Source organism: Vanacampus margaritifer, chromosome 1 (assembly GCF_051991255.1).
Source record: "Vanacampus margaritifer isolate UIUO_Vmar chromosome 1, RoL_Vmar_1.0, whole genome shotgun sequence".
Lineage (NCBI taxonomy): Eukaryota > Metazoa > Chordata > Actinopteri > Syngnathiformes > Syngnathidae > Vanacampus > Vanacampus margaritifer.
The window spans coordinates 13,848,171-13,873,055 of NC_135432.1; the positions used below are offsets into that span (position 1 = coordinate 13,848,171).

The 24,885-nt window shown below is 40.0% G+C and overlaps 2 protein-coding genes across 4 annotated transcripts in view; both read right to left on the minus strand.

Annotated features, from left to right (window-relative positions):
• Positions 1-21,382, minus strand: part of LOC144060465 (glutamate receptor-interacting protein 2-like) — a 37,939-nt gene extending 16,557 nt beyond the window's left edge. For 2 of the 3 annotated variants that reach the window (XM_077580066.1, XM_077580059.1), the window contains exons 1-9: positions 21,093-21,382; positions 12,156-12,236; positions 11,401-11,536; positions 9,168-9,313; positions 8,091-8,174; positions 7,940-8,015; positions 6,530-6,675; positions 4,439-4,586; positions 4,195-4,364 (exon numbers count right to left, since the gene is read on the minus strand). In XM_077580066.1, coding sequence (XP_077436192.1) covers positions 4,195-4,364; positions 4,439-4,586; positions 6,530-6,675; positions 7,940-8,015; positions 8,091-8,174; positions 9,168-9,313; positions 11,401-11,536; positions 12,156-12,236; positions 21,093-21,270 — 1,165 coding nt within the window. In that variant the 5' untranslated portion in view covers positions 21,271-21,382. Of the gene's footprint in view, positions 1-4,194; positions 4,365-4,438; positions 4,587-6,529; positions 6,676-7,939; positions 8,016-8,090; positions 8,175-9,167; positions 9,314-11,400; positions 11,537-12,155; positions 12,237-16,437; positions 17,962-21,092 lie in introns of those variants that run through there. The other variant, XM_077580074.1, reaches the window with a different exon arrangement.
• Positions 21,383-21,883: 501 nt separating this feature from the next.
• Positions 21,884-23,848, minus strand: rpl32 (ribosomal protein L32). Its single transcript, XM_077554753.1, has 4 exons — positions 23,743-23,848; positions 23,084-23,184; positions 22,806-22,987; positions 21,884-22,058 (listed from the first exon to the last, which is right to left on the minus strand). The coding sequence occupies exons 2-4, from the start codon at positions 23,177-23,179 to the stop codon at positions 21,929-21,931; spliced, it is 408 nt and encodes a 135-aa protein (XP_077410879.1). The 5' UTR covers positions 23,180-23,184; positions 23,743-23,848; the 3' UTR covers positions 21,884-21,928.
• Positions 23,849-24,885: the final 1,037 nt, after the last annotated feature.

Here is a 24,885-nt window from a genome sequence, read left to right on the forward strand (position 1 = left end):
TGACGCCCCTCATTTTTAATAATCTTTTCTTTCTTTTTTTAAATCGCGAGTTAACTACTAAAGTCATGCGAGTAATCACGATTAAAAATTTTAATCACCTGACGCACCTAATTTTTAATAATTTTTTCTTTAAAAAAAAGATTTAAAAAAGAAAAGATTATAAAAAATAAGGGGCGTCAGGTGATTAAAATTTGTCATCGTAATTAATCGCATTGCCCAACTAGTTAACTCACGATTTTTTATCTGTTCTAAATATACAATTAAAAAAATTATAGGTTTTCATACTCTTGTTAACAAAAGTGAAAAAAATGTTAAACTAACAGAAATAGTTAAAATATTTTTTTTTACGTCTATAGCCGTCAATGGCAGTGAATGAGTTAACATGAAACATACTGTTTTATTCTGAAAGTCACACTAAAAAGTCACATTTGCCTCAAAGATGAATGACTAAAGGCCATAATGCACTTTAAAATGCAGTTTTTGCTTTTTCTATTAACTTGCACTCCCCCTCCAAATTCCTCAGGGTCGATCAAAAATATGCAAAAAAGGTTAAGAACAGCGGGCCTAATTAAACGGTGATGTCAATACGACATGGAGGCTATTCATATTTTTTATTGTTGGTTAGCATTAAGCAAAATTGAGTTACCTAAAGAGAAGCCATGTGGTTGAGCAGGCTTTTGTTCACTCTCTGACAAACAGCTGCTTGTTGACTTCACTGTCACCATACAGTACAGACGCTCCCCTACTTACGAACATTCGAGTTACGAACAACGGTACATACGAACATGTCTGCGCGCATGCGCGCATGTCAAAAAATGTTCGGAAAGAGATGCTGTAAGTTAGATTTTTTATTGCGCACCTTTTTCCGAGTACTGTAGCGCTTCTTTCCGCCGCTAATACCGACGCTTGGCGCTGTGAGAGCTCACCCAGCATTGGAGGCTCAGCAACGTGTCGAGGAGGAGGAAGAAGAAGAAACGCCTGTCGCTCATAGATAAAGCCATCGCACTCTTTGAGCAGCAAAACCCAAATATTGAACGTTGCACAAAGGTTGCAAATCAATTGAATGATGCCATACAGTGCTACCGCATCATTTATGATGAAAAAAGAAGAAAACTGTGCAATCGTAGTTAGATCGCTTCTTTCGGCCAGTTTCTAGTAAATCCTACAAGGAAGATACTCATCAACCCTCATCTTCTTCCCCTCGACCCTCAACTTCTTCCTACATTGAAGTTACGGAGGAGGAAGTAACTTTTGAAGCCCATTCCAGCGACGACGAAGAACCTCTCATGATATAAAATCCTCCTCTTCCTCCATCAAATCCTTAAGCATCGAGTACATCTTCCAAAAGTAAGTTAAACTTCATTTTATTTATCTTATTACGTACATGTACATACTGTGTGTGTCTCTCGCTCTCTCTCTCTAACATACGTAGTACAGTACTGTACGTATTCTCTTTAAACATAAATTATAATACAAAATATAGCACTGAAGCAACTTACGAACAAATTCACCTTACGAACAATCGCTCGGAACGTAACTCGTTCGTAAGTTGGGGAGCGTCTGTACTTGCATTTTTGCTCTCAAGTCAAAGCAAAAAAAAAAAATCAGCTGGCATTATGAAAAACTTGTCATCATGAAAAACTTGTGTCACTCCTATTTAAAAAAAAACACAAAAAAACCCTGTATGTGGTTTTATTGTTTGAATTGACAACAACAATGCAGTCTGCAATAAAAATAAGCCGCATCAGCCTGCTCCTGGCAACGAGCAGACATGGACTCAGATAACGGAAGCGTTCTTACTTATGACATCAGCTGACCTTTGTGTGTGGGAAGCACCTCAATAATTAGCTTCCTTCACAGATTCATTAAGACGTGTGTCACTGCACGCTAAATGTGACAGTAATCCTCGCCGCTTCCTTGGCGGGGGTCTAATCTGCCACAATTTGCTCACATGCAAGGCGGATTTGCTGCAACCGCGGATGACGACGCGAGCGCATGATATGTTCGGCTCATTGAAGGAACCGGTCGCGTGAAATCGCAACGTGGAATGCTTCGTCTGATGGAGCTCTTGGCAGTTTATGCTAAGATCACCTAGAGGATACTCTTTAAGAAACGCTCTTTTTTCTCAAGACTGGTTTAAAAAAAATATATACTCCTAATCTCATAGTGGCTATATCAATCTCACCCCCCCCCCCCCCCCCCCACAGGAGATTAAGCACACTGCATTTTATGGTCATGCTTCTTGGGAGTAAATGAGCTGTCAAAATGTGGTTTTATTTTCGCAGTATGACTAGAGAGTAGAGATTTGACTTGAGAGGACTGCTTATGTGCTGCACGTTGAAATGGCCAACCGGAGCTTGTAAAACAGCAGAAGGACGGCGAATGACCGCAGAGTGGACAAAATGACCAAGCGATGAGGACAAACGGTCAATAATTCAAAATGAGAAATTCCTTTTCTTGCAGCATGAACACGAGGAGGGAGTGTATGTGTGTGTGCGGTTTTATGTCCTGAATGTCGTTCACGTACACACACACTCACACGTGCACACACTGGCTGATTCGCAGTACACGGAAGAAGCAGCTGGGAGGCAGCTCCGCGTTTTACTTCAGCTCCACGTAAAAGCAACGCCGAGAGCATGTATGCGATGTGAAGACAATGTTCTTTTGTACACCTCATTAGGTAGATTTGTACGATGTAATGATAACACTGAGATTGTCTGCTATATATATTCCGCCCTTGTAATGTTCAGTCACTGTAAAGAAGCTCCATTCGTCCATCCACATATCCACATTAGGGTTGTGGGTGTGCTGCAGCCTATCCCAAAGACACATATAGACAAACAATCATCATAAAACCAAGATTGAAGTTTTTGTCCATGATTCCAAAGGAGCAGACAATTCTGCTCAAAATAACAACATGGACTCTTACGTACATTGGGATTGTTTTTCTTCAGATGGAACTGCACCCTTACTCAACAGTTCAAAATAGAAGTCAGTGTGTTAACACTAAACCTTTAGTCTTTGCTACTAAGAAAACAAATGTCAGGAAAAGCCTCCTAGAACAGCTGAAATTGGTTTTGGCTTAATAAGAGGCACTTCAGTCAGCACACAGGTGATTTTTATTTAGCATGAGTTTGGACGTGATTGATTAATTCTTGGATGGAATTACGAACGGTTCTAAATAGCAGTCAGTGTTAGCATAATGCTAGGAAATGCCTACTAGAACATCTGAACGTTATGTGTAATTAATGAGAGGCACTTTAAATGGTGGCAGGTTTGTGCTGACTCCAATTTAACATGAGTTTAAATGTGATTAGTTCATTCTTAACACAGCACATGCCCTAGCAAGTGGGTGTGCACACTTTTGCAACCACATTATTTCCCATTTTTAAAAATGCAATTGAGTTGTAACGGTTATAGGCAATATTATTGCTGGATAAAGTTTAGAAATAATTTATCTTACTGGCAATTCAACAGGGGTGTGTAGACTTTTTGTATCCACCGTACATTAAAGTAGCACTAAGGAACTTTTCAACCTTAATAAAATATTTTCATAACTCCTCTAATGAAACATCGACTTAAAACTAGTTGAATGGTACCTTTGCCATGGCCTGAGGGGGCTTGTATCATTTTTACTGGCACTAAACAACTTTGAGGAGGATGGTCGGCACACGGTCACACAAAAAAACTACAAATGTGCTGACTGCTTTAAGGCATACGTCACTTTCGCCTTGACCCATTCGTTACAAAGACGGAAGTCAATTTGAATGTGGTGAGCTAAAAAAATGACACAATGCGCTTGTCCTCATGAGAAATGTGGTCTTCCGTTATAACATTATCGACTTGGTCCATATGGCGGCCATAATCAACGTAAACTGACAGTTCCTTAGTGTTGCTTTAAGGTGTGAGTATGTTTAAAGGGGAAGTCAACCCAACAATGTTCTTGACAAGCGGTCACGAAAATGGATGGATTGAAGAATATGCCCCCTCACTAGCCTAAAAACGGTATTCTGATTAACATTGCGAATTAAGCAGCAAAATCCATCCATTTTCATCCATCTCAGCGGGCGGCCATTTTGCCACTTGCTGTGGACTGAAAATAACATCACAGTTGCTCAGGTAACAACCAATCCCGCTTCACCTGCTCTCTGAGTTTGGTGATGTGACGTTTTCAAGCTGAGCTCCAAAGCTTACCTGTGTCTTGTGGCCGGACAGGAAGTCTGCTCTGACTGGACGGGAGAATTTCCAGTTTGACAACATCAGCGGTGTTACCCAGAAGCTGCAAGGCCTCCATCAGAGAGCAGTGTTCCGTGCTGGTACCATCGATAGTCAGCAGGGCGTCGCCTGCGTGCAGCGCTCCACACCTGACAGGATGACATGGGCCAATGAGAAATCTGGGAATATTAGCAGATTAGCAATATAGATGAGGTCGCTTCACCTTTCGGCCACGCTGGCCGCCTTGATCTTGTCAATAATGATAACTTGCTTGTTCCTGTAAATGGATGTGGTGAGGCTGAGGCCCAGACTGGAGGAGGCCCCTTTCACAATCTCCACTAGCAGAGGACCTGAGGCGTGTTGCACTGCCTCTGCAACAAATAACACACATTTGTTACACTCCGGCTGGTTGAGTCATGTCAGAAATTGACAATCCCCAAATTATTAGCAGATTAAATTTAGCCAGATTCAGTTTAGATCTAGCTAGAAATGTGATTGTTTTAAAGGAGTTGAAAATAAAAGAAGTTCATGATGAAGTTAATGATGCTGCTCGTTCTGGTGTACTCGCCTTGGACAACGAGGGGCAGTACACTAGAGTATGATGCTCGGCTATACATGAAGCCGGTCAAAACTCCTCAGTAAGCTGCAGTACTAGTATTAGTCATTCTTTACAGAGGATAAAGAATGTATGCCTGTAAGTATTGTTTTACACTCAATACAATACTAATAAGTTAACATATAGATGTATTGGAGGTATTTTATATAGCCTTTATTTATTTATTTATTTATATGTAGTTACTGCATAGTAGTGCAAATGTAACAAATTTGATGTTTATAATGAATTATTATTATGTTATGTTCCCATAGTAACAGGATTTTTAAAATAATTTTGGGTTAGGAGTATTTATATTGTTCTTATATTTATTCTTAATTTGTTGAGCACGTAAATTGGGTTACCTTAAAAATTAAAGATAATGGTAATAACAACAATAGTGTGTTTGTTTTGTAAGTGTGTGTAAATTACAGATGGGGGTTATATATAAAAACATCTCATCTAGTGGTAACTCACAATCACAGTAGTTGATGAGACTAATAATTGTAAAACGCAACACACATACAAACTAATCAAGTGTTAGCGCCAGCAAATAATTTTAAATTTGAAAATAACTTAAAATAGGATTAAAGTCAACAAGATATCAATGTAATATTTTTGATGTTTAAACTAAAAAATGCTGGGTTGTGCTTCTAACCTATTAGTTGGGTAGCTGTGGATTTTGAGCAGATTGGGGTACTTTGACTGAAGGTTGGGTTAATTATTTTGACCTAGCAGATTGAGTTGAAGAGCTGAAGCAGGTCGCCATTTTTTAGTTTTGTGTACTGAAATCGACTGGAATTTATTTATGTACCATTCTTAAAAACATTGGGTCAAATCCTCAATCCAATGTGTTGACAGAATTGACAACACTGGGTTAGCTTTTTCACCCAATTTGGGTTACTTTTGACCCAGCAATGGGCCAAATCAACAACCCAATGTGTTGGGTTAAAATAACCCAGAATTGACAACACTGGGTTAGATTTTTCACCCAATTTCGGTTACTTTTGACCCAGTAATGGGTCAATTCCCCAACCCAATGTATTGGGTTAAAGTAATCCATAATTGACAACACTTGGTTAGCTTTTTCACGCAATTTGGGTTACTTTTGACCCAGCAATGGGTCAAATCCCCAACCCAACGTGTTAGGGTAAAATAACCCAGAATTGACAGCAATGGGTTAGCTTTTTCACCCAATTTGGGTTACTTTTGACCTATTGCTGGGTCAAATCCCCAACCCAATGTGTTGGGTTAAAATAACCCAGAATTGACAACACTGGGTTAGCTTTTTCACTCAATTTGGGTTACTTTTGACCCAGCAATAAAGTACATTCGTCTGTACAGTATCTCTCATGTATCAGTCAGCAGACGGGTGCAGCTTGACATCTTGTCGCCGTTGCATCACTGGAGCTTGAAGGCACATAATGTTTGTCAACTGTTCATATCCAGCATTTTTATATAGGTCACGTTGGGAAAACGTGCTTGTTAGCAAAGCAAAAGCTGGCCCACAGAGGTTGGACAGGGGGAGCGAGAGAGCGAGCCACACATGACGGTAATCCATCCACGCTTTCCCCGTTGCTCTCGGGCCCGAGTGACTCCCCTGGTGGCATCTCCGGCACCGAGCCTCACCCTCGTCCACGCAGCCAAACGGCCACATTATTTACCCTCAGAGCAACGCTGCCCTACCATGCCTCCACATATTCCCCGTGTGTGTGTGCTCACCCATGACAGAGATGTCATACTCAATCAGGAACAAAGCTTCCTGGCTGCTCTGCATCAGCATGGTCAACGCGTCAGCATGCTTCTCTCTGTTTAAAGGCAGGCCGTCTATGCTCAATACTCTGTCGCCAGCCTTCACCGTGCCCTCCCTTGAGAAAGACAAGAGAGGGAAAACATCAGTGGCAAGATGCTCACGCAAGCGTCCCGACACCAGTCACGCTAGATCATTAAACGGTTCCACATGAGCGAGGTGAGACGAAGGCTGAGCGGGATAGCTTGAAGTTTGACCGTATGTTTTGACGCAATGAGGAAAAAGTGTGATGTTCAGTTCGCCTGGGGAGGAGCAAGTGGCCTTTCTGTTCTAGTGAAAACTCACGTGTTGTGTACGATGCCTTCATGCAGTGGTGAGCAATGACAATTTGAAAGGACATGCTTGTCAACCAACATAATTCTGTATATCCCATTGGACATCCTCCAGTTGTTAATGTCAGTGTTGCCCAACAATTCTAGAGATCATTAAGTTGGAAATGATCAATTCACCTGTTTCAAAAATAACGAATTGCAAAACACGCATCTTTGTTCATCTATCTATGCCAGCGACATATTGTGATAAGCATAACAATTAAATGCTCTTCCATTAGATGGCAGAAGATACAAATAACCAGTGTAAGCAACACCTGTTGCCATCCATACATTAAGATGTGAGGTTGTCAAGTTTCAGACTAAAAAAAATTGTGATGTAATTTAAATTAAATAATCATTTATATATATATATATATATATACACACACACACATGCCTTTTGTGGTATTTTTGTTCAGAGATGTGCCGTAAGAATTAAATAATGTGAAATATGTGACTTAATAAAGGTTGGGAAACATTGGCTTATGTCCCAAGTTAGTCACTCATCAAAGCTATTAATTTGCTATAATGATGAAATAAATTGTTTCAAAGCCTAATACAATATAATAATTATTTTTTATTTAAAACATTTTTTTTTTTACATATCACCTAAACAACCATAAATGATGGGGATTGGTTAAAAAAGGAAAAACTTCCGTTTTGGTCATGGCTTTGTAACACTGAGTTTAGTTAGTTAGTTAATTGGTTAGTTAGCTGTGAATATGCAAAGTCGGAACATGTCGCAATACAGCAGTGACCAGTTGATACAAAAAATCTGATCAAATGATTGAAATGTTTAATAGGTTACAACAATGTTAATTTACAACCAATATACATGCTGTATTCTTACAAAACGAGTTGCTCATAAGCAATAGTCAATTGTTTTCCCAACAACTAAGAAAAACACAAGCTGTACATTGTACATTTTGTAATTGCTCCATTAAAATCTTTCTTTAACCAAATGCTGTATCATAGCATGCACCAAAAACATACACATACAATTGTTCATACCTGTCAGCGGGACCCCCCGGTCTGACCTGGGTCACCACCAGAGGGCGAGACCTGCGCCAGTCCTCATGAAAGCCACCTTGAGAAGACCAAAAGAATTAAAGACAAATTATCATAAATAAATAAAAAAACAATAAGATGGTCAGTGGCGTACCTCTCATGACAAAGCCAAAACTGTTGCCCTCTTTGAGCAAATACACCTCTGTGGTTTTGCTTATGACTCCTGATGGATTCTGGACTGTTAGCAAGAAACAAATAAGACAGAATTAGAAACAGCATCTACGAGACATAATTTATAGTAAATACAGTGGATATAAAGTGGATTTAAATATATATATTTTTGTCTTGAGGGGAAAGTTAAAATTATGTAGTTGCACAAGTGTGCACACCCTCTTATAACGCCAATGCCGTCGCATTCAGAATCAACCAATCACATTCAATGGAATGCTAAATGTGAGTCAGCATACACCTTCCACCATTTTAAGTGCCTCTGATTACTCTCAAACAAATCTCAGATATTCTAGTAGGCTTTCCATTGCTTTCTTGCAGAAGCCTGACTACTGTATGGAATTAATGATAATTTCCTCATTAAAAACGCAGTTCCAACTGAAGAGAAACAGACTCAAATCATGCTTCGCTATAGGTATGGAGCACTAATGGTGATGTGCTTGCAGCAAGCATAACTTTTGGAATTAGCCTATGGTCAAAAACTTCAACCTTGGTCTCGTCAGACCACAACACATTTTCACACATTTGCTAGATTTTGTTTTAATCCAATGAAACCAAGGTTGAAATGGTGGCAGGGGTGTACTGACTCCGATTTAACATGAATTTGAATGCATTTGCTTAATTCTTGTGATTTATTTTTATTTTTATAAGAGTGTGTGCACACTTGTGATTCAGTTTTGCTTCTCTTCTTGAAAATATTTTCTAAAAATCCCACCTAACTCTTGCCTAACATTTAGTTCTGCCACTGATGTATTTCATGATGTTTCAGTTTGCTATCTATATTCGAAATGGATTAATGGACAGGTCCCTCAAGCCTAAATTGTGGGCTCTGGCCCCCCCCTACTCTTGGGGTAAAATGTAGGAAAATGATCATTGAAAAGCACCCTAAAAGAGGCCGGTCCACCGGGCATCTGCCCTCTATGCCAGATGGCCAGTCCAGCCCTGGTGGTGAGTAGACTTTTGATATCCACTGTATGTGCAAGTGTAGGCAAACTTAACGTACGTAACGGAGGCAACTCGTACTCCACCTCCAGGACAACTCGCTCCCCGATGTTCTTCAGCAGGCTGATAATCTCATCGTGACGAAGCTTGGACAGGTTGATGCCGTTGACCGACTTAATGTGGTCTCCTACATTCAGTTGGTCACTCCTGGTGGGAGGTGACCAAGATACAAGCATTTCATTTGAAAGTGTGCAATGGGTCATGAAACAGTGATTTCAATATGCTGGCTTCCATTTGCATTGTCTTATTCCCAGCTAAGTAGCAAAGACAACTTTTGCAATTAAAAACTTGTAATGGTTTGTACGAAAAATGAAAACCTCAAGAATGTCAGCTCTCAAGTGACAGCTTGAGTCATCGCGCTACTCATGGCAGGACTAATTAATCGGATAGTTTTGACCCCTTTTCCCTTTCTCACCTCCGGGCGGCTGCCAATGGATGCTGCAGGCAGGCGTACAGACATGCTAACAAGCCGAGCTGACTGGCCTGTCATCCAGTCGGCTCTCATCACACAATGTCAACGCCAGTCTCTCTCCTGTCCGCCCGCATGACTCTTCACTCAGTAAATTAGCTCACACATCCACCAAGCATGTCACACGCTGCTTAATCATCAGCAAACGTGACTTTTTTTTCCACGACATTTTGCTGTCGCGTGGGTGCTTGACTTTAGGAAAACGGGTGGAAGCATAGTCAGAAAGTGAGACGTTCATTCAGGGTAACCTAAGACTAATCATTTAGAGAGAGGGGATGAGAAGTCTTATGAACAAATATCTTTTTATTTTTTTAAATAAATTGTGTTGAGCAACAACTCAAAAGTAATATCTTTAATTTTTATTATATATATTTTTTAGAGGTGTCAAAATGAGTGTGTTAATTTTGAGTTAAAGTTCCTTCAAGGCCACACATTTTTGCTTTGATTAATGACCACCACTTACTTGGAAAGCCTGTACCGAGGGAATTCCAGTTCTAACACAGCAGACACGTACATGTAAAAATTTTGCAGTAGTAAATTTGCATATATTTGTGGAGACTGGGGTCAAGTTGTATTTTACAATTTAAAAAATGGGCAGAATTTCACAAGTTAATTCATGTTAAAGATTAGATAGCTCTTAATGTGATAAGACAAATGCACTGAGCGGTCACCAGCGTTTTACAAATGCAATTTTTTACTGCCAAAAACGTTTAATGACGTATATTAAAATCCAAATGAATGCCGCCAAATACATTAATTGATGTTTACTACAGGGGTTGTTTTTTTTTGTCCATGGGCAGTGGAACTTACCTATTCAATGAGCTTGTGAAACCACAAACACCCACTAATTATGGCCAGCAGATGGCAGCATTGTATCTCTTTTCAATGGGCTCCCGTTAGTATAGAATTGCAATGAAACTGACAAACGAGAATATTTTCAAGGATTACGTGAATGATCAAAGCCTTTGTCACATTAAATCTAATTCACAGAGCGTCACAAAACAAAAAATATTAGTATCAAAGTCACTGTTGTGCAGAAAATGTATCTTATCTTTTCAATTTTCGCTCAATGTCACTTTAATTACTAAAGAACGGAATAAGGTAGAAAAAAATTATTTTTTCTAGTGAAAGAATGGAACGCGATCTTTCATGTGGTACCCACCATGTTTATGTAGTCACGGCACACCTTGAAAGATGAGTTAAAATGCTCAAAATCGGCTGGCACTGTCGAAGGTTGTTTTTTGGATAACGTGTGGCAATAAAAGAGCAAATTTTAACTAAATTTGATGAATTATTATGAAATTACTGTATCAAAAAAGATGCAGCCATATTTCTATCTTATGTTAACAAGAGTAGGAAAAAATAGAAAAAAATATTTTATTGTACATTTTATTGTACATTTAGAGGATACATAAAAATTTGCGATTAAGTCATGCAATTAATTACGCTTAAAAAATGTAATCGCCTGACACCCCTAATATTTGTTAATGTATTATTATGTATTTTATTTTATTGTCATTAGAGGAGTGGTAACAATGTGTCCATGTGTAAGCCCTATTATGTTTCTTTGCATCTTTCCATTCAAACTATTTTGTCGTGAAATCTCTGTTGGCATCCAGCTGACTTCACACAACAGAAAGTCCTGCAGGTGAGCAAGCGTTACTTTGCAGCATAAGCATGTTTGTGCAAGCGGACGTAAGCGGTGCGGACAGCGTGGCGTGGCTACATGCTCTCCGCCGCATCACCGAGTGCATGCAGATCTCACCTGGCAGCCAGCCCACCTGGCCGTAGGTTTGACACTCTGGGCTTGCCGTCCTTATCAGAGCCCCCGGAGATGGTGAGGCCGAGGTTGCTGCCTTCCCTTTTCATCAGGTCGACTGTAGTCACTCCTCGGTATTCTTCTGTGGACCGACCATGAGGCGGGTAGAGCGTTAGCGTCTGCCTGACACAATTAAACTTAATTTCTCACTTTTTAGCCTTTCTGTGTTAATCACTTTATGTATTTATTTTAAAGCCTCCCATCTGGTGTCTATTTAGTGTCATCATCAAGGTACCCTGAACTGGTTGCCAGCCAATCGCAGGGCATCATTTAAAACCCAAAACTTAAAATTCAAAACTTAAAGCGGATTACAAATAAGTAAGAAAAAAAAAGAGAGAGCAATGATGATGACATGTCAAATCGGTAAAATTACCGAATGAACAATACTGAGCTCTCCAGAAAAAATAAATAATAATAATAATAATAATAAAAAAAATTTTTTAAAAAGTCATGCTATCAACGTAGCAACGGTGGCTAACATTCAATCTGAACTACTACAAGTATCCATCCATACTTCTGCTTAAGTACAAAGTGTGAGGACTTTTGTCACCTCTGTTTTTTGACACACATACCACACGAGCATTTTTTGTCTCTCTGTCTAAATCTCTTGAGCGGTTGAGCGTGCAGGTGAGTGCATCCGCATGCATCAAGCCACAGACAGAAAGCAAAGTGATGCACAGTCATGTTTGACTAAATTGTACCTGAAAGGCTGCACCTCTGGGAGAAATGTGATTGGTCAGATGCCCCGGACTGCTTGTTTCCTTTCGCGTATGGTCCTTCATCTGAGGAGACAGCAAGGAGGCATGTTAGGAGGCACTGTGGCTCAATGAGGAGAGAATCTCGGCGGCAGATGGCCAAATGAACAAACCATTATGCACCTCATGACAGCTGCTCATGCTTTTATTTCCCTGAACTGCACCTTGGGTAATGTGGGGGGGCTGGGTGGGTAGGGGGGCAGTTAGAGTTGAATAAGTCAGTAGCTTAATTCGTTTTTATATTCAAATAAAGTCGAGTGTTCTAGAATGATCAGTCCCAACTCAGCCCTACACAAGCTTATGAAAAGGTCAGAGATGGAAAAAAAAAAGTCCTTGAGAATTATTAGATCATCACAAGAATGTATTTTCAGCAAGAGGGTTCTATGCAGCTACTTGAGCCTGAGGATTCTCCTGACGCAACAGCATGTGGTTAATGGACTGTTTTCTACATGAGGAGAAAATCATCATTTCCGTGTCATTTAGAGAAGCTTCCACAATGAGTGCTCAATTTGCACTGCAGGGAGAAAATGTTTTGCTCCTTCCATTTCTGAAACATACTGCGTGTACGTTAGCAGCGGTCCCGATGGCTGCCCAAAGTAGCTACACTCGAAAAGGAGTCATAAAGGGACAGACCGAGCTCTATCATGGAGATCAATTGGAAAATCAAGTATTGTAAAGTGGTTTAAGGAATTATCTCTGCGCTTGCCTTTGGAGAAAATTACTTGAGAGGTCAACAGGATATCTTTCAAGGAGTGACGTTTTCGGACATTTCACATCAATTAGGTGAACCTGGGACGTGATGATACCCTCGTTAGGATGAAGATATTGGACTGAAAGGACATGCGGGAGCTCTTGCAAGACACGTTAAATATTTTTATTGTTGTTGTTGAATTTATTTGTAATGGTTATTTTCGCAATTTACAAATCTCAATAAATATATTGCTGAAAAAAAGGGGACAGACTTCAATCTCAATAAATACAGTATATTGTTGTGTGTGTATATGTGTGTGTGTGTGTGTGGGGGGGGGTGGTCGGCAGACTTGCCACTTTGATCAATTTGACACTACATTCTGGGTTGTTTTCTAAACAACAACCCAATTTTGGTGGGACTGTTTTATATATATTTTTTTTTTTTTAAGACAATTTTTTGGTGTTTTATAAAAAAAAAATAATAAAATAAATAAAAAAAATTAAAAGACCCAAATATTTCAAGCATGTCAGAAAGCATGCTTGTGAAGACTCTGATTTGACATCGTGAGTTCACTGCACATTTTCTTTCAGCTGACAGCGCACCAAGTTAAGAGTGATGAAGAGCTGCGTGTGTTGAGTCCTCAGTGGATCAAAACATTCATCAAAGTCATCACAATCCAAATTCTTGCTGTGAGACTCAATCAAGATAATCTAATGAGATCCAAAATGAGATCTGCGTGAAAGAAAAACATTGCTCAAAACAAAAATGTTTGTACCAAGGGGAAGTAGCACTATATAAAATTGCACTTTAATAAAAAAAAAAAAACATACATGACATAATTAAATGAAATGAACCAGTTTTCGAGACAGATTTAGCTTCAATTCAATGAACATTGTGCTCCTCAGTCAGGTGTGTGCGCCTTGGGCACCTGTCAGATCTCTATTACCTTTCGCTATTCTATCCTATTGTTAGCCTATATTATCGGCCTAAATTTGTTGCTCTTCTATTTGTGTTGATTTTTTTTTTAATTGATTAAAGGGTAAAAAAAGACCAACACTGATGCTATTTGTTAGCTTATCTGTGACGTTCCTATGTGTTAGCATTAAGCTAGCATAGCCTACTTTCAATCATCTATTTGTGTAGATTTTTTTTTTAATTGATTAAAGGGTAAAAAAAGACCAACACTGATGCTATTAGTTAGCTTATCTGTAACGTTCCTATGTGTTAGCATTAAGATAGCATAGCCTACTTTCAATCAAAGTTAAGTAGCTGTTTTAAATACACAAGGTATATGCTATACATAGAAAGTCATCCAAATCACGCTCCCAAGTGTAGACAAAGACACAAAAACACCAAGACATCGTCAATTCAACTTTCAATTTCATTTCAATTCAAAAAAAAAATGTCATTCTTTAAAAGAGAAAGAAATAAAGGGGGGGGGGGGCTGGCAGAGAAAAAAACACTTATATCTGTCTCTAATCAGCACACACACAAAATAAAAGAAAGAAAAGTCAACACAAAAATAAATGACAGCAAACAGTCAAGACGCTTTTTGGGTAACAATTGAACAAAATATTTAAATAGTAATTGTATTTTTCCAGAAATTGTAAAAATGCAATGGACTGAGATTATTTTGTTTTATAATCCAGATTGTTCCACAAACTGATACCTTGACTTGAAATACACACTTTGTACACACTTTCTCTGTTTTTGAATTTCATTTGTTAATTGTAAATGTTAATTGGTCAAATTTCATGATGGGCTTTTAGTGTTTCGTACACCATGTTAATACTTGGACAGGCCACCCAAGTAAACTGGCAACCACCCAAGATGTTTTCAAGAACATTTAATAAAAATAAAAAAAAGTATATATAAAAAAAGAAAGAAGGGTCGCGACCAGATATACCGCATGTAACATTAGTTTGCCGCCACTCGCCTGTTGATTATGAGGTTACGCAAGTAACGGGACGGCAAACACCCACCCAAGTAGATTTATACATTATTTTAAGGCGGTTAAACTCCATCAATTCATTAAATGTTTAAGTTGAAGTTGTATAAATATTGGTTTAGTGTGGTCTCTGTATCCACTACCAAAAACAGAAACAATCCGATTTACGATTTTCAGTTGGAGAAATTTAGATGTTGTAGCACCACTAATGACTAATGACATTAAGTTTCTATCAACAGTAAAGTGCGGAAGTAAATAAAATAGATAAAGTAAAAGACATCTAACCACTAAAAGTATAAAATAACTAATAACCGCCACCATACATCTAAACTTTATGCGCACAAGTCAAAGCAAAAAAATCAGCCGAACGATGACTCGCATTTGAGAAAAACTTCTAAGTCAAGTCACTTGTATCTCAAGGCAACACTGTGTGTTTGTTGTGTAGATGGCACTTGTGTAGAACAACAATGCTTCATCCTGAGGGTTGCTTGCTCTTTTACTGTCTCTCTTATTTAGCTCGAAGAAGAGGAGGAAGAGCAAAAAGCAATGTAGAGGGGCAGCCCACGCAGTTTGGGGTTTTGTGTGCCTTGCTCAAGGGCTTCTCGGCTGTACTGGGGAAGTGAGCTGGCACCTCTCCAGCGCGTTTTCAACCTGCCATCTTCTGGTCAGCAAGCCAAGACCTAACAGCCAAAACTGAGCAACAACCCACTACAACGAGAGGACCAAAAGGACCGAACTGCTCTGCGGGCATCAAACTCACTGTCTTGTGTCCTCTTCCATCCAACGTGCAGATGACTGAGAGCCTGAAACCTCTGCAAACTCTTTGTTTTGTTTTTCCACACAGCCCCGTGAGTCATATCTAACCCACAGAAATATCTTTGTTTATTTTCCCGCGATGTAAAGATTTGCATAACATGGTATTTGACACACATCCTTGCACAAATATCCAGCGTGCTCGCCCAGAGGTACGAGCGCACGTACACAAAGTGAGTGACACGCCGTAAACACGTTATCTTGGGCAAAAGCCTTAATATCACGCGGATTCCTGGGGGCCTTGACGGTCCAGCAGCTGCCACTGCAGTCAAAAGGCAACATTAGCTGTGGGTTACGAGGACCCAACGTGCCGCGCGTGACGGGCCGCCACTGTACCACTGTAGCCTTCGTCCCCGAGGCTTACAAGAAGCATCACGCGCCCTCAAGATGTTTCGCTCAAGCTGATTAATAAACAGCCCCGATGGTGACTCTGTGAGTTTGCCAGAAGAGCTGCATGTCATTACGATCTAATTGCGGATTATTTTATGAATATACATAAGATGAGTAAATGAACTCCTGCCAAACACATTTAGGATGTAGGTTAAATATGTGGCGAGGAGGCTGGGGGTGTGGCAAAAATGTGGAGATGAGGTCATGATGCTATTTCCAGAAGTCGAACCCGATTCACAAACAGGCCCAGTTCACGTCTATATCGGTCCCCATTACACTCGGCAGGAGGGCACGAGGCGCCGGCTGGACGCGCTCGCTGACGCTCACATCTCCTGAAATATATTTAGTCTCAACATTCACGTTTAAAAAACAATACTCTGTCTTACCATTGCTGTTCTTGGAGTCTCTCCTCAGACCACACAGCATGGCTGCAGCTCCTTTTTGGGGGGATTTGATATTAAGTCCACCTGAGGAACAAGTTGGTGACTGGGACGCTTCACCTGCTCAGATACCAGAAGAACTCCATCTTTGGTCCATGGGCCTCTTTACAGCGCTCTCTTTATCCTTGCATAAGTGAAGCCCTGATTCTCCAAAGGTCATAGTTAGTACTACTTTGATGTCCAAAAAAACGAGTCTAGCAATTTCTGTTTTTGCATAAAATCCAAAACAAAGAGATGAATGCATCCTTTTCTTGCCATTCTCTTACAAAATGTTCGTCTCTTTCCACTGGATTTATCATTCCCCTTCTCATGTGCTCACAGCCTCACACATAACCCTCTCTCTCTCTCACACACACACACTCTCTCTCTCTCTCTCTTTGCCAGAGGGGCTCAGTGAGGCGGGAGCACACCACTGTCACCGCTCCCTCCCCCTCCACACATACGCGCACGCACACACGCGCGCAGTCTTCATCCATTTCCCACCAAATCAAACAATCTACATTATACGTGCACGCCCACCGACTCGCGCGGACTTTACATCTCAATTGCTCACCACGTGCGCTATAGTACACAACAGAATACTTCAAGAGAACTAATCATGTGTGATCATGCGGTTTCATTGAAGAGGAAGACATTTGGTCTGACATCCGAGCCGTCTCAACAGAGAACGTAACAGATCTGTTGGCGCAACCGCTGCCACACCTGTCGAAACATTTGTCACGCGCACGCTCCTGGCACTTCCTGTGTCTGCGTCTCGCACACATCAAGGCCCAGAGTGGCCAATATGGGGCACGAAGAGAATTCCCGGTGGGCCGAGCTGCTTTGTGGGCCGCTGGCGGCTATTCGGTCCTACAAAGTCAATACTTATGGCACTTAGGTTTGTTTTCAAATCAGCAAGTAAAATGACTTCTCATTGCAATTGACAATTTTATATGTGTGTGGAGGGTAGGTCATTATAATATACAGAGGGCTGCAAAAGTAGGTATAAAGTGGTATCACATCCGCCGACATAAAAAGTCAATAATAAGTCAACCCAAATGATAATTTTTGAATATGGCCCCAAGTCATAGTCATTTTTGTCGTGTTGTCCATCTTGAGCCACAGTGCGTAATAAGTGTAAAGCTATCAAACGATTACATTTGTTTTATCAGATCAATCGCATTTTAGAATTTTGATTAATCACGATTAATCGCTTAAGTAAAAAGGCTTTTTTTCCCCATCAAAAATAAATTGTCCGCCAAATTTGAAGAGCACCTGTTATGTGTTAATTATTTAGATGTTTAATGTTATGAGGACGTTTTCAATTTTTTTTTATCCATTGCGCACTCACATTCACCTCTTTTTCTTATCAGTTAATTACTTGCATAATTTAAAATGAAAAAAAAGACTCCCAATAGTTTGACACGAGCAAATATTGTGAATGTCATAAGCAAACATCTATTAAATGCTTTACTTTAATGCATTTAGTTAAGTTTATTGCTCAAACACAGCCTGTGCTAGCTATAGCATAACCATCCGCCAGCAAGCTAAAGGATCATCTGCGGTCAGAATTAATAGTGAATAATCTGCAATAATACATGATTAATGCTGTATCTTTTTGTAATTGATCAGTGAGTTAACGCTTTAACTTTGACAACACTAGTAATAAGTGACCACTAGATGTCGCTATAGCATAAATGCAGCGGAAATGCATGCATGGAGTTAGTCGGAGCCAAAGGCTAGAGTGGCTAACAAGAGCAGCTAGCGAGAGAAACCCTAATTTCAAACCGTAGCCCTAGTTTTAAACCTTAATATGAAAACCTAACCCTAGCCCTAGTTTGAAACCCTAACCCTAGTTTGGAACCCTAAATTTAAACCCTAGCCCTAGTTTAAAACCCTAATTTGAAACCCTAGCCCTAGTTTGAAACCCTAATTTGAAACCCTAGCCCTAGTTTGAAACTAATTTGAAACCCTACCCCTAGTTTAAAACCCTAATTTTGAACCCTAGCACTACTTCGAAACCCTTATTTGAATTACTAGCCCTAGTTTGTAACCTTAATATGAAACCCTAGAACTAGTTTTAAACCCTAATTTGAAACCCTAGCCCTAGTTTGAAACCCTAATTTGAAACCCTAGCCCTAGTTTGAAATTCTCTTATGATACCATAGCCCTAGTTTTGAACCCTAATATGAAACATTAGCCCTAGTTTGAAACCCTAATTTGAAACCCTACCCCTAGTTTAAAACCCTAATTTTGAACCCTAGCACTACTTCGAAACCCTTATTTGAATTACTAGCCCTAGTTTGTAACCTTAATATGAAACCCTAGAACTAGTTTTAAACCCTAATTTGAAACCCTAGCCCTAGTTTGAAACCCTAATTTGAAACCCTAGCCCTAGTTTGAAATTCTCTTATGATACCATAGCCCTAGTTTTGAACCCTAATATGAAACATTAGCCCTAGTTTGAAACCCTAATTTGAAACCCTAGCCCTAGTTTAAAACCCTAATTTGAGACCCTAGCCCTAGTTTGAAACCCTAATTTGAAACGCTGGCCCTAGTTTGAAACCCTAATTTGAGACCCTAGCCCTAGTTTAAAAGGCTAATTTGAAACCCTAGCCCTAGTTTGAAACTCTAATTTGAAACCCTAGCCCTAGTTTGAAACCCTAATTTTGAACCCTAGCACTACTTCGAAACCCTTATTTTAAACACTAGCCCTAGTTATGAATATGAATACAATGTGAAGATAAGATAAGAGAACGTTGGAGGGAATGGTAAGTTATTTAAGATTGATACACTTCATTAAAACTCAACTAAAGTGGTTGGAGCCTTGAACCTCCAGGGCTGAAAATAAGTCCCATTCCGGCCCTGCACACATGCAGCAACGTACACGTGGCGGCTCTTCAACAAGAATTCAAGTGAGGCCAGGCTCATTTCTAGAGGTTACAAACAATTCCTCATTTCTGCACCAGGCCTAATTAGTCAGCTGTTCCACTTGTTACAAAATACTTCGCTGAGGGTAATTTCCTCTGGAAGCTTTTTATTTCTCTCTAATAGCCCATTAATCACCAGCTGCATGAAGGGAATCAGGAGATGGAATATTGACGCTGCGGTGATTACAAATAAACCTCTGGGAATAGATGACAAAAAGTAATATAAACAAACACTAATCTGTTGTTGTTTTTTCATTTCTGAGAAGAGAATAAACATTACTCATGTTAAAACACAATACAAAGACTCAATAAACTCCCTTTCACACAAAAATTGCATTAAATCACATCAGTGATGGGTCAGCGGGGCCAGCAAGGCCTTCTCTGCGGGTCTTAGACTATCAGAAGCACTGACCTAAATTATAAGAGTGGTGCCTTGAGATACGACTTTAATTTGTTCCATGACCATGCTTATAACTCCAAACAATCATATGTCAAATCATTTTCCAAATGCCATGAATATGTTCCTGCCTCCACAATTTTTTTTAGCCCTGTCAATGGCATTGCAATTATGCGTTAGCATTATGCTAGTGGTTTCATTCTTCAGGCAAAATTGGTTATAAACACAAAAAAATTATTTTTTTTGGCAGTTTTTTTTGTTTTGTTTAGTTCACTGCCACCATACAGCACTCGTATCTTACCTTTGTGCTCAAACAATGACTCGTAACTTGAAAAACTAATAAGTCAGGTTACTCATAACTCAAGGCACCGCTGTATTTGTTCCATTCAAATTGTATTAATTCACTCCCTACAGTATAAACTCCTCATTTTGTCATGTTACTCTTGACTGCACTGCTTTCAATCAATACAACTACGTAACGTGTGGATGATTTTCTTTGTCCAAGTTGTCCAATCAGATTTCAGCCTCTGTGTGCTGCCATGTTCTTTGCCTTCATAATAAATAGTGCTGTTGGCAATCCCCCTCAACCAATAACAGCACTTTTTGAGATAAAATGATCTGTGGGGAAAAAAATTGTCCACTTTAGCCCCATCTTTGTGCCTCTAATTTGATCTGCAAAAAAACACCGCGCCAAGCTGAGAAAATTTTGCGTTACACATAAGAACACTCCATTACGAATAAGTCATGCGACCTTGTTTATAGTCCCAATGCTAGCTCAGGATTGATAGTGATGCTATTTGTTAAAACCGAATACGTATTCTGTTTATTTTTAAACAATATTAGCAATGGGATTGTTTCGTCAACCAAACCAGATTTCGAATTCGCCTCACAGGGCCACAATAATGTCATCATATTTCTGCTGTCTAATAAGCAAGGCAGCAGTAACTAAACTGCACCTACAACTATGAGGCGTCGAATAAAAAGCGATCATACATATGCATAAAAAATACAACAGCAATTAAAAAAAAAAGGCTAATTTTTAAGCACCAACCTCACCCTAAATGTCCCTCAAACTGACCAGACTGCCATCTTGTGGTAATAAGATGCAAGTGCGATTTAAAAACAAATTCGACGTCACATAGATCACTCAATATTTTGGTATTTTTGTGCATTTCTTCTTAAAATTAGTGGGGGGCGGAGGGGTGTTAAGCTGCATTAATTGTTTCATAACAGCAAACTTAGATAGAACTACAACGCGCAAGCGCCCATAATTCCTGGCGCTTTGACGTTTGTACCTTTTGTCCTCCCTCGCACAATGCCAAGTCGACATCTGAGTGAAAAGGAGAACATCCTTCTCTTTCCTCCTGCAGAGTGGACGCTTGTACGCAGATCAGGTCGAGAGAAGCCAAAGGAGACTTGCTTGGGTGTGAGGTGGCCTTTTCCAAACGCTATCCTCGCCGCTGACATGTTCATGGTCTTTGGCTGTCCTCGTCCCTCTCTGGAGAACTTCCAGCTTTCTCAGCAGCATCCAGTTAAGTGTTGCTTGAATACTCTAAAAAAAATTCTCCGTCTTGGTTTTGCTTCTTCCCACTTCCCCACTTGACTGGCAAATTATATTTTTGTGTGCATTGCTGGCACTTTTGGGGTGACAGATGGCACACGGTTAAGCACAGAGGGGCACAGCCCGGCTGCCATATCGCAATGGGAACTTTCTCAGCGGGGTACGACTTCTCAACAATGCAAAACCACAATCTGGACACTTATTGAAGCAAACCACTGCAGAGCTACAGGAACATAATGAGAAAGGCTTGGTAAATATTGTAAATCTGATGGAATCTCCACACAGTACAGGAAGAGCCTCATCTACAAAAATGTGCATTTGAACAATTCTACTTTTTGCTCCTAAGACAAAACGCAAACCATATTTTCATAGCAAATATGTATTTGGCAGGTGGTAAACCATACACAATGGCCATTATTTCAAAAGTAAAACAGCCAAATAAATGAACTTGTTTCCCTCACCGGCTTCAATGTCAAACATTTAACTCAACTTTCCATTAACAAATGAAACTACACACCAAAAAAATTGCATGAGCAGCATTCTATTAAGTATTTATTATGAACAGCCATTTTATTCGTTCTCCTCGCTCCTGAGCCTGGCGTTGGGGTTCGTGACCTTGATGGCCAGCTGAGCTGCCCTCTCCACGATCACCTTTCTGTTCTTTGACGAGACGTTGTGGGCGATTTCCGCACAGTGAGTCCTGTAAAGGAATCAAAGGATGCACAATTAATACGTCAAAAGGGATTCACATTGTTTTATGCTGAATAACACTTTGAGCTGATTTATTACAAGTCGTGCGATTTTAATATTCAGTCATTTGTAACAGTCAATACAGATGATCTCATGTCACTTTATTGCAGTCACATCGTTTCATTCAAATAGATGCATTTGAGTGCGATAGCGCAGGGTCATACACTATTGCTACAGCCGTTTGATCCAGCTGTGCATCAAATCAACTTTGACCTCTTCATGCAATTATTGCTTTTAACTGATCAAGTTTTAATTATCAACTCATCACCCCCCCCCAAAAAAGCCTAGATTAGTTTACGCCATACATATAATAAAGACTATGAGCCTTAAACAGTTTTGCATCATTCTAATTCATCTTAAATTATTACTTTAAAAAAAATAAATGGATCAGATTATTTGATTTTGAACAAAATGCACATGAAGTGACAAGCACATGCTGTGAAGACGCTCAAGAGCCACTATTGTACACACAAGGTGAGTATGTTGCTGGCGCACACAACCCACAAACGGTGGTCCACTAATAAGAGTGCAAACCCAGCTATCAGTGACAATCAAGCAAAGAGAACAGCGGAAATACTTTTTTGCATCCAAGTAGTTGTGTTGGATGTGTGGATGGCACAGATTAAGTGTTCAGTTTACAAAGCAGTATCTTCAACTTGACTTCTGACACAATATTAACAGTGAAACAATAACTTACTTGTTACTCATCATGAGAACTTCCAGTTCCTTGACATTGTGCACCAGGAACTTCTTGAAGCCAGTTGGCAGCATATACTTTGTCTTCTTGTTGCTACCGTAACCGATGTTGGGCATCAGCATCTGTCCCTTGAACCGCCTGCGGACCCTGTTGTCAATACCTCTGGGCTTGCGCCAGTTTTTCTGTTCCGAGACAAGAAATTGCGTATTTTCATCTTTGAGTCATGTGCAACTACAATTGTGCATTTTGGTTGTAGTCCATACAGGATCATAACTTACCGCAATCTTGACATATCGGTCTGATTGATGGCGAATGAACTTCTTGGTTCTCTTCTTGACGATTTTGGGCTTTGTGAGGGGTCGGAGGGCTGCCATTGTGACTGAGAATGCAAACAAGTATTAACGTAATGTTAACATTTTATGTAATCGTAAGATCTGGAGTCTGTCAATATTTAAACGCAAATGATACATTTTAAATATCATTCTGTTACCTTGACTCGAACCCCGAAATTCAAGACACTAAAACTACTGGCAGCGCTTTATAGACATGTTGACTACCCTGTTAGCAAGCTGCTCGGCTAACGTTGAAACAATTAGGAAGACATGGTGCCAACACGCCAGGTTTTACACGCCAATTGCATGTACATTGTGAATTATTCAAAAACTACAGCTGCTTCGGTGCTTCTAGTACTTGTCAGGAGGTTTTATACTAGCGGGCCTCTGTTCAATTTTGACAAGGCATGACATGAAGAACGCATAGCAGACTTGCGCTAGCTTTAGCAGAGGCACATCGCGCTGCAAAACGTAAACTCTGTCCTTCTGTAAAGTTTAATTTCATCAGATATACGAATATCAGACATAAATAATTTATTACAAGCACCCATACGGTGTAGTAAGAGAACAATTTGTGCGGATTGTAACAGATTCCATTAACTCACCCGGCGATGTATATCCGAAGAGGACACCACCGACACCGGAAGGAAAGAAAAGGATTTCCGGGTGTGTTGCAAAGGCTGATGGGAACTATAGTTCACAACAACGAACTTCACATTACAGCGCCTATTACGTAAAACATTAACCTTAAATATTGTACCTGACTCTAAATATTCTTCAGGCAACTGTACAATAAATAGGCTAGGCCTTTGTTATTATTATTATTTTAAGAAGAAGCAAACTCTTTAAACAGAAAAGGGAGAAAATTGCTCATGCTTTCATCTCAAATATGATTATTGTACTGATCTTCTGACTGTTGAGACTCCCTCAAAAGAGCATCAAACAGGTGCGGCCATTATTAAAATAAAGGGCGCAGGGTAGAGGATGATAGACGGCTTAGGTAGAGGGTAGAATGGCTTCTCAATTTTCAGAGAAAATATTACTAACTGCAGTATATAATTAAAGTATAGTGACGTTTTTTTTCTTTCTTATTGATTATGTGGCGTCCCTGAAGGCCGTAGTACCGTTAGAATTTGCCTGTACTGTGCTCTTGTCAAGCTGGCTTTGGCCCACTTATTTGCTGTGATGGGAACGACAGTTCTTTTGACTGTACGAAATCACTAGAATCCATTCATCCATTCTCTGTACTGCTTATCCTCATTAGGGTCGCGGATGTGTTGAAACCTATCCAGCTGACTTTGGGCGAAAGCGAGGTACACCCTGATCTAGTCGCTAGCCAATAACTGGGAATCACTAGAATCTGTTTTGAAGACACATGGCTTATACTTTTTTATGTACTTTATAGAATAGTGATGCCTTTGCTTCAATACGGTGGATATTTTGCTGCTCCTTCTGGTGTGCATGCCTTGGCCATTGGGGTTAGCATAACACAGACACAGATATACATGGAATATTTAACCAACTCAGTGGCCTTGTGGTAGAGTGTCCGCTCTGAGACTGGGAGGTCATACCAAAGACTATAAAAATGGGACCCATTGCCTCCCTGCTTGACACTCAGTATAAAGGGTTGGAATTGGTGGGTTAGATCACCATGTGATTCCCGAGCGCAATCATTGCTGCTCACCGCTCCCTCAGGGGATGGGTTAAATGCGGAGAACGAATTTTGCCCCCACTTAGTTGGGTGTGAC